The sequence below is a fragment of the Vespula pensylvanica genome, chromosome 1 (assembly GCF_014466175.1).
Source record: "Vespula pensylvanica isolate Volc-1 chromosome 1, ASM1446617v1, whole genome shotgun sequence".
NCBI lineage: Eukaryota > Metazoa > Arthropoda > Insecta > Hymenoptera > Vespidae > Vespula > Vespula pensylvanica.
The window spans coordinates 1,006,270-1,016,272 of record NC_057685.1 but is presented as its reverse complement, the minus strand read 5'-3'; the positions used below and the strand labels follow the sequence as shown (position 1 = coordinate 1,016,272).

Genomic DNA, 10,003 nt, shown 5'->3' with positions numbered 1-10,003 from the left:
AAAAAAGAAAGAACAGGAAGAAACAAAAAATTAAACTAAAGAAAAAAAAAATGAAAGAAAATAAATAAAACGAGCTTTAAAAGTTTTCAATTTCCTCGAGGAAAAGAAAAAGAGATCCGTCTTCCGTTCGCCTAACCCCTCCTCCTGCCCACCCTTTTCGCGATGCTTCACAAGTTTCCCTTCGTACCACTCGAGATTGAAATCTCAAGGTTTCTGTCGCTTTGATGAAATCTTCGACGTCTCTCTTGGCACGGATCATCCGCAGTGGAGTTATCTCTGGTGATCGAAGGGTTCCGTACTCCCTCGAGTACGAGAGAAAGAAATATGTGTGTGTATATATTCTTATAAAAAATCGTACGTGACATTACGTGGAATGGCGTAATCATCTCGTTATTTGCATCATAAAAGATCTTTTCGGGTCAGCCTGTACTTACCTGTATTACATATATTCTACGAAACTCTTTAATAATAATCTTATCGAATGAACTTTTATTAAAATTAAATTCAAAGTATCAACGACTATAAAAAAAAAAAAGATTTTCATTATAATTTCTTCTCCTCGATTAGAGTTCCCGAAGGATACGAAATCCTATCTTTTAAAAAGTAAGAAAAAATTCAATGATAAGAATCGGTCAAGAGTAAGTAGGGAGAAATTGAACTACGTGTCCTAGTTTCGTTACTAGTTTCCTTTTCTCTTGAAAGAGGTGGGAGAGAAGTTGTGGAGAAAGAGGGAGGAAGGAGAGAGATAGAAAGAGAAACAGAGAGAGATAGAGAGAGAGAGAGAGGGAGAGAGAGGGAGTCTAGGTCGGTAGCGTGCGAGAGTCAGCTTATTTCTATCGATCTGATGATAGCTCGCTCGCTCGCTTGCTCGCTCTCTCGTTCGCTTGCTCGGTCTCTCTCTGTCTCTCTCTCTCTCTCTCTCTTTTTGCTTAAGGGATGGGGAGGGGGTAGAAACGTAGAGGCGGTGCGGCGCATGGCGACACGGCGGCCACCTATGCGGCATTTAATCCGTCGCGACGCCCTCGACGACGTACGCGAGATGTGGCTCCGTGTTCTATCCCTTCGAAAGATTTCTTCTTATCCTTCGAGAGAATCAGACCTTTGGTAGTTACTTACTTACTTGTACGGCGAGATTACGAAGATAAAAGGAAAAAAAAAAAAAAACGAAAAAAGAAGAAGAAGGAAAAGAAAGAAAAGAGATAAAAAGGAAACAACAGGAAGTTCGAAACTAAGTTTCTTTGATATCTATCCTTATCCTCTTCCTCCTCTTTCTCTTCTTATTCTTCTTCTTCTTCTTCTTCTTTTACCTCTTAATTTCCTTTTCCTCCGATGCACGAGAAAAAGAAACAATCTTCGTTAACGCGTGTTCGCGGTGAGAAACGTGGGGAGTCTCGCGAGTGAATCCTATTCGAATGTCGCCTTCAACGAGGAAACTTTCCAATCGTTTGAGAGGGTGCCACCGTGTTTCTTCCTTCCTGGCCGCCACCTGCTGCTGCTCCTGCTATTGCCACCACTACCAGAACAGCTATAACTGTGGTTGTTGTTCGATTGTAGCGAGAAGAGGAGGTGGAAGAGCCAAAGGTGGTGGCAGCGGGGAGAGATTGGTGGTGCTAACGCGGCGCGAGTACCTGCGTGAAGCGTGACGGAAGGTGCGTAAGAAGGAGAGAGAAAGAGAGAGAGAAAGAGAGAGAGAGAGAGAGAGAGAGAGAGAGAGAGAGAGAGAAAGGACAACGTGGCCTCCTACTCTCCCTCTTCCTCTTTCTCCTCTTCACCCTCCTCCCACCTCGTTGATACACACACTCAATGCGTATGACGGTGTCACCTGTGCGCTGACCAACACTGCGCAGACTGGAAAGAGAGAAAGAGAAAGAGATACACGAGTGAGTGTGACGTGTCCTTTCGTGAAACTCCCAACGTGAAATGTGTATTTCCATAACTATGTGAATGCGATGACGTGTATGTAGTCTGTGTGTGTGTGTGTATGTGTGTATACATATGTATCATGTATACATGTATGTATGATGTATGACATGTATGTATGTTCCTCTCTCTCTCTCTCTCTTTTTCTCTCTTTCTTTTTACGACAAGTAGTTTTGAACTCGCCATTTGGACACGTAGACTTCCCGCCAAACAGGTTCACAATTCTCTTTTCACCGCATTTTCTCTCTCTCTCTCTCTCTCTCTCTCTCTCTCTCTCTCTCTCTCTCTCTCTCTCTCTCTTTTGTCGAGAGCTTTTCACTCGACCCGACCTCGTTTCTCTCTTTTTTTTTTCTCAGGTATAGAAGAGCTTTCGATGCGCTTTCTCATCGCTACCGATTTTTTTATCGTCTTCTTTGTTTTATTCCAGATAAAATTATACATGTGTAAAATTGATTTGATCAATGATGAAAATGATTTGACGTGTTAATGGAAAAGGTCTCGAAATATCTCATTTTGTGCTCTCCTTCCCTTTTTCCCCCTTCTTCCTTTTCCTTTCCCTCTCTCATATCCCTCGTGTTCCCTTCATTGACAACGTTCAGCACGTTCGAACGCCTGGTGATCCGTTTAATGTGAATGGACGTTATGCAGATGCATGGAAATGACGTCAAGCGTTCGAGGTGACGACGGAGAAACGACGCTTATAGTTCGCTTACGTACATACATACATGCATACATGCATACACACATCATACATATATACGTACGTACTTACACGGGTCTCCTGTGTCTGTGCTACTTCGTGAAACGTTTCCAATAGTTCATTACACTGTCTCGATGTCGTGTTCTTTGTTTTCCATTTCGTGTCATTTAGAAAGAAATAAAAAAGAAAAATAGAAAAGATAAAAAAGAAAAACAAATTTCCTTTTAAATAAAAATACATGCTTGTCGGATTTCGAAATACGGCTTCAATTGAAATACATCTATATAATCGAAGAACTTTTTAATTCGTATTAAAAATAAATTTTATTTGTTTCAAGAAAAAAGAAAAAAAGAAAAGAGAAGAGAAGAGAAGAGAGAAGAGCCTGAACATTCGTTTTATTATTTCTATTCTCTCCTGTAATATAATGTAATATTTATTTTCAATTCATTCTATGTATTTATAAATACGTACTTGCACAGTTCTGTGCTTTAATCGACCATCCGGTCTAGCATGACGTAATACTTCCCTGAATTTGAGTTGTACGAAGGGAAGAAGGGTATTTGGTTCAAGAGCACTGCGCTAATTAACACGCCCCTTTTATTTTTACGTTACACGCCTGCTGACACATGTATACCTGCTACTTACATATACTCAACGACCTATTCTACCCTATTCTGGATAAAGCTTATCACGTGTTATCCGTCGAACTACTTACGCAACGTGATTTAACTCGATTACGTTTGCCATTTAATTAACCCGTCGAAATGCTCGTTAGTTCGCATTTTTTTTTTCTTCTTCGTTTTTTCCTATTCTGTTTTTGTTTTCTTTGATTAATAGAAAAAAAAAAGAAAGAAAGAAAAGAAAAGAAAAATCTCGATATTTTTCATAACAACGAAGAGAGAAAGAAAAAAGGGTTGTATTGTTTGTTGAGAACGTAATAAGAGTTGGTACACGTTGATGACCTTAATAGAGCTCTAAAAACATAGTTGCAGTAATCGAGCGACCGCTAATTTGAGGTCTTTGTTAACGCGAGCCAGATATAGTTGGGTATAGCAGTGCCTACTCGCTCGCCGAGTGCTTTCCATAAAATGGGGTTGAGGTTGATAGTAACTTCCGGAAAACCACATCGAAGTATTCCGCGTCATATATAGAAGCTACTCCTACTCATTCTCATCCTTCTTCGAATTTTTCGAATTCTTCGAAAACTTTAATATAAAGTTCGAACGATAACACATCGATTCTTGCCTCTCGCGTCTTCTTCCTCGTCACGTCTAACGTTAATTTTTATTTCGAACTGTCGTACAGTCGACTTTGTATAATGACAAAAAGAGAATTTATTTGGAATTAATTAAATTCGATTAAAATCAAATTAATTAGAATTATTTAAAATTGCTAAATTAAATATTTATCCGTTGCGTAATTTATAAAACAATAATTATTAATCTCATACTCGACAATTTCGATTTGATCAATGCAGTTAACGTTACTAAAATTACACTGATGCATTATAAGCTGATTAAGACGAGAAATAAGCGATCGAGAGAGACAAACAGATACACACAGCAGATATATATATATATATAGACAGAGAGAGAGAGAGAGAAATACGAATTCTGCGCATAGAAGAAGGTACATCGAAATTGGGACGAAGAGGCAGGAAGATAAATTCAGTTTTGAGTCCATGCATTACACTAGTATGCTTGCTTCGTGTACGATGAAGAGCGCTCGAGGTCATACAGCGAACCTCGAAGCAGTCGAATTTCAATGGGAACCTTAATTAACGTGCTAATTTCGTTGTGACTATGATTTTGCCGCAGTGCGCCATTGCAGCTTCCTACTACGATCGCTTTGGAAGTGTCGCTTGATATGCGGTCAGATATCTCGCGATTAATCAATCGATCGATCGATCGATCTATCGAACAAACGATCGTACGATCGATCTCCGAATCGATTTAATTTCTTCTTCGAACTAATACGATTTGATTTTTCTTATACTACTTTTCTTTCTCTTTTTTGAGATTTTTGTTTGTTTTTGTTTGTTTGTTTGTTTGTTCGTTCGTTCGTTCGTTCATTCGTTTGTTTTTTCTTGGAAAAAGATAGATGACACAGCGCAAGAGTTTACGAGTTTAATTAAAGCATCATGGGAAGTGGAGCAATTAATGACCAACAACATAGTTTAGAAACTCGCTTGCAAACCACCTCGTGCCGTTAATGAAAAAACTTTATATCTCGGTAGAAGAACGAGGGAGAATGATGTATATCAAGAGGGGAAAAAAAAAAAAAAAGAAAATAAAAGTTAAAAAAGGAGATCGAAGAAGACTGAGATTTATCTGACTTTATTTCTCTTTCTCTTTCTCTTTCTCTTTCTCATTTCTAACGGTCGACAGCCGTTCGGTACGATTATTAGTCGTTGTTAAACGGAGGAGACAATTTCCACGCCTGAATAGACTCACCCGGAAACGATTATAGAAGCGTGTATAGAAGCGACTTCGACGTTTTATCTCTTATAAATTTTTTCTAGTTGCTTTCTAAACGATAACGATAACCGATATCAAAAACAACGTTTTTCTCGTTGGACAGGTTTCTTTCTAAAACGATAAAAAAGACAACAAAGAAACAAGAGAAATATCGAATTACGTCGAAGAACTAGGTCTGGTGTTTAGAAAATTAGAAGAACTTTGAATTAAGGAATCGATGATCGAATTTAATTAAAATAAAAAGAAAAGAATAAGAAAAAAAAGAAAAGAAAAATTATAATTCATTAATTTAACTCTTAATATAACCACAAATTTTATTTTCTTTGAATAAACATATATTTATCGTTTTATTAAGATTAGTACTATATAGCATTAAATATAAATTAACTTATCCGATCATTGATCATTGATATCGATATATTATCAATTTATTATTATTATATATATATATATTAAATAAATAAAAATGTATTATTTATCGTATCACAACTTCATCTCGTATCGTTTCATTTTACAGAGAAGTCCGTACGGTCGTATTGAACAAAGGCTCCTCGGGTCTGGGCTTTAATATCGTAGGAGGTGAAGATGGCGAGGGTATCTTCATCTCCTTCATCCTAGCCGGTGGACCAGCCGATTTAAGTGGTGAACTTCGTCGCGGCGATCAAATCTTAAGCGTCAATGGCATCAATCTACGAACAGCCACCCACGAGGAGGCTGCAGCGGCCCTTAAGGTATTACATCATGCTTATATATACATATATAGATGCTAAAATTTCAAATGAATCATTCGAGTCTTTTCCATTTTCTTTTCTTTTTTTTTTTTTATATATATATCTTTAGGGCACCGGTCAAACAGTGACGATCGTTGTACAGTACAAGCCCGAGGATTACAACAGATTCGAGGCAAAGATCCATGATCTCAAACAACAAATTTCTCAACAGAATATGATGACAGGTACCCTCATGAGGACCTCGCAGAAGAAATCCCTTTACGTAAGGTAAAGTTTAAACTTTTAAAAAGAAAATAATAATAATAATAATAATAATAATAATAAAAAAAGGAAGAAAGCTTCTTTGAATTGTTTTAACACGTTGAATGCCCTGTTAATGCCTACATAACTGAAACGTGAATTTTTTATTATATGAATTTTTATTATACATTATTTCGAAATATTATCTAGAGTAGATAAATCTAGATGTAAAACCGTGTTTAACGAATATTATTACGGGGGTGGATCTTCACAACAGTCGTAATAAAAATATACATAATATTGAAAACACAATAATTTATAAAATTTATAAAAATTCACAACATGAATAAATTTGTAAGAACGATAACATTTAAAAATTAATTAATTTATTTACTCTAATTATGTGTTTTTACTAATATCGATTATCGGTGTACTCTTTGGCATTCAACGTATTAAAAATATTTAAAAAAGAAAAAAAATACATATACAGAGAGAGAGAGAGAGAGAGAGAGAGAGAGAGAGAGAGAGAGAGAGAGAGAGAGAGAGAGAGAGAGAAAATTAGAAATATTCTTTCTACAAATATTTTTTACGACAAAATAAATATTACGATAAAATATTTTGTTTACATCAAAATATTATTCTTACCATTTTGATGAAAACTTGTTGAAAAAAAAAAAAGAAAAAAGAAAGAAAAAGAAAAAGAAAAAAAGAAAAGAAAAGAATAGAAATCGATAACGAAACCATAACGAATCTTGTTTAATTATTTTTTCAAGAGCCCTATTCGATTACGATCCTAATAAGGACGATGGATTGCCAAGTCGTGGATTGGCATTCCGTTATGGGGAGATCCTACACGTGACGAATGCGAGCGACGACGAATGGTGGCAAGCACGAAGAGTAACTCCTCAAGGTGATGAGGAAGGGCTTGGTATAATTCCGTCGCGTAGGCGATGGGAGCGTAAGCAACGTGCCAGGGATCGTTCGGTCAAGTTTCAAGGTCACATGCCGGTCATTCTCGACAAGGTAAAGACCCCGCCTTAAACTACTTTTAATTATGGACTAAGCAATGAAAAAGAAAAAAAAAAAAAAGAAAAAAAAGAAAAGAAAGGAACGAGCTCTAATTATATTTGCACGTTCAATTGTAATCGTTTCTAATGCTTTTCGATTGATATGTATTATGCGTTTTTATAAGTAATATCGAGAAGTAAGAGAAAAAAGATGATTATTATTAGAAAGTTATATCGAAAAATATTAACGATAATCGATTTAAAATTCATCGTAATTTATTTTATCTCATTTATTAGCAATCGACGTTGGATAGGAAAAAGAAGAATTTCTCGTTCAGCAGGAAGTTCCCTTTCATGAAGAGCAAGGACGACAAGTCCGAGGATGGTTCGGATCAAGAACGTGAGTATTGGAAAGAAAAGAATTCTTTATGGACTTGTCCTGCACGTTCTGTGCATGTACCAATCCTATATAATCATTGTGTTTTAAGTGTTCTTCTCGTGGTATGTATCTTCTCTCTCTCCACTGGTATCTCGTTCGTTGATTATACTTCACTATCGTATATATATATATATTTATTGTGACATAATACAAAAACGGAATGATACACTGAATCGATGTACTACCGATCTATCTTGTTTGCATCTTGTTTGAGTATCTTGTAAACTTGAACGTTATTTTCTCGAATTTCTTTTATCTTCCCCCTTTTTAAATGAATTAACGAGCAAATGACAAAAGTCAATTTTGCAGAATGTATATCCTTCCTGTAACAATAAATTAATTCCTGATATACGTATATGGAATAGAGTTAAGGAAAAAAAGAAAAGGAAAAGGAAAAGAAAAGAAATGATCTTATGTAAGAACAGACTCGACGATACTCTACTATTCACCTAACTCCAGAATGTGCTTTTGTGTTTTGACGATGTGAAAAACGTGACATGTGTTTTGTTTTTGCCTGCTTATGTAGGGTCGCCCACAACACCTGAGAATGAAACCGATCCTACGCGTAAGTATCTTCAATGAGTTTAAAGGAAAAAAAAAAATAAATAAATAAATAAATAAATAAATAAAAACAAGAAAATAATAATAATAATAATAAAGAAAAAAAAATCCAATTCACTCTCATATCCTAACTTTTTTTTTATCTCTCTGTTTGACTCACTTTTTTTTTTTTTTTATAATCTATCCACATGTACATAGTTGTGTAAATTTTGTGTTTAAAACTTTCCATCTATCATCGACAAAAACAATAGATGATTTAGTCTTTGCCTGTAGTAGAGTTAGCTGCACAAAACTTTATCGTTGTATGCTGCATACCTCTAAAGCACAAACTCGCTTTTAATTGGCTAACTTTAAATATATCTAGTACATAGTACCTAGTCCTATGTACACATGTGTGTATATATATTATATATATATATATGTGTGTGTGGACATACATACATACATTTGCGCGCATGCTCATGTGGTAATTGCTTTTCTCGTTGCTTTTAGTAATCCAACATTTTCGTCTACAATCAAAATTATAATTTTTATTAGAATTAAATCGAAACGAAATGAAATTTACATTTTTTTCTACTTTTTTTTCTCTTTGAAATAACATTACAAATTTGTATCGTATTTTCGTTTCCTTTTTAAAGATATCTGGATAGATAAGAAAAAGGAAAAGAAACAAAAAGAAATGTCGACTAATTTTCCGAAGAAAATAAAATACTCGAGTTTATAGATTCTTTATCACGGACACAACGAGTTAATTAAGATAGCTCGTTCTTTTGGCGTAATCAAACGATCAATCGATTAAAAAAAAAAAAAAAAAAAAAAAAAAAGAAAAAGAAAACAAAGAAAAAAAACGATTGATTATAGAAAGACTAGAATGGAGAATTTGGTGCTTTAACGCTTAATTAACCTTAGTTATAATTAACGGCAGCTTATTAGTACGCAATGTATACTGAAATATTCAACTTGTTATGTTCTAGCATTCATGCTGTGCTACACCCAGGACGACACTAACACTGAAGGTAATCACGTCTCTCTTGGTCCTCTGTGTGTTGTTTCTCTCTATATCTTTTCCTCCTCCTTCTCTCATTCACTTTTATTTATATTCCTCACTTATTCTCTGTCTTCTTTTCCTTTATCTATCTATCTCTTATTCCCACTTCTATTATCCTTTATTTCACGTTTACTCGTTTACCATTGATTAACAAGAACATAACACACATTCATTGGCGCGTTAACCGTTCTATAAAATATAAACGATTTATATTTTTACAAAAAATTTATATCGACGATATATATTATCATTAAAATGTTCTACATTATTATTTATCGAAAAAATATCGCGATCATAAAAATCGATAGTTTTATATTCGATTTAGATCATCATTCGATGATTCTAAGTTACGTCATCGTCCTCGTCATCGTCCTCGTTGGATATCGTTTCGTCATCATCCATTCATCCGCATCTTATTCTCATTCATAAAAATGTTTCCCATTCTGTTTTATTCATTCAAGATTTGTCTTGCGTCGCAGGGAGTAGAGAAATTTTGTATCGCGTTGAACTGCCCTATATGGAAGAACTGACATTAGTTTATCTGGAAAAGGAGTACGTTGATGATGAAAATTGTGACGAACTTTGTAAGTTGAGAAAGAAAATTGAGAGGGGAAAGTTTTCTTGAGAAATTTCGAAGGGAAAAAACAAAAGCAAAAGAAAAAAAAAAAAAAGAAAAGAAAGAAAAAAAAAAAAGAACGAAAACAAGAGTAAGAAAAAAAGTGTGAGCAGGAGTGTAAAACTTTAGAACCATAGATCGTAGGACGACTAATTCGAAATTTGGAATTGATTTTGATCCCTTTGTTTTTTTTTGTTCTCTCACTCTCCTCCGGATACCTTCTAATAACTGAACCGTAATATAATAAATACTGCCTTCTAAAAC

The 10,003-nt window shown here is 35.1% G+C and overlaps 1 protein-coding gene across 1 annotated transcript in view; it reads left to right on the top strand.

Moving 5' to 3' along the window:
* LOC122630551 (disks large 1 tumor suppressor protein-like) overlaps positions 1–10,003 on the top strand; it is a 263,281-nt gene that overhangs the window by 249,074 nt on the left and 4,204 nt on the right. Inside the window, 5 exon segments of the mRNA XM_043815157.1 lie at positions 5,615–5,828; positions 5,938–6,095; positions 6,842–7,091; positions 7,373–7,475; positions 9,050–9,091. Coding sequence (XP_043671092.1) covers positions 5,615–5,828; positions 5,938–6,095; positions 6,842–7,091; positions 7,373–7,475; positions 9,050–9,091 — 767 coding nt within the window.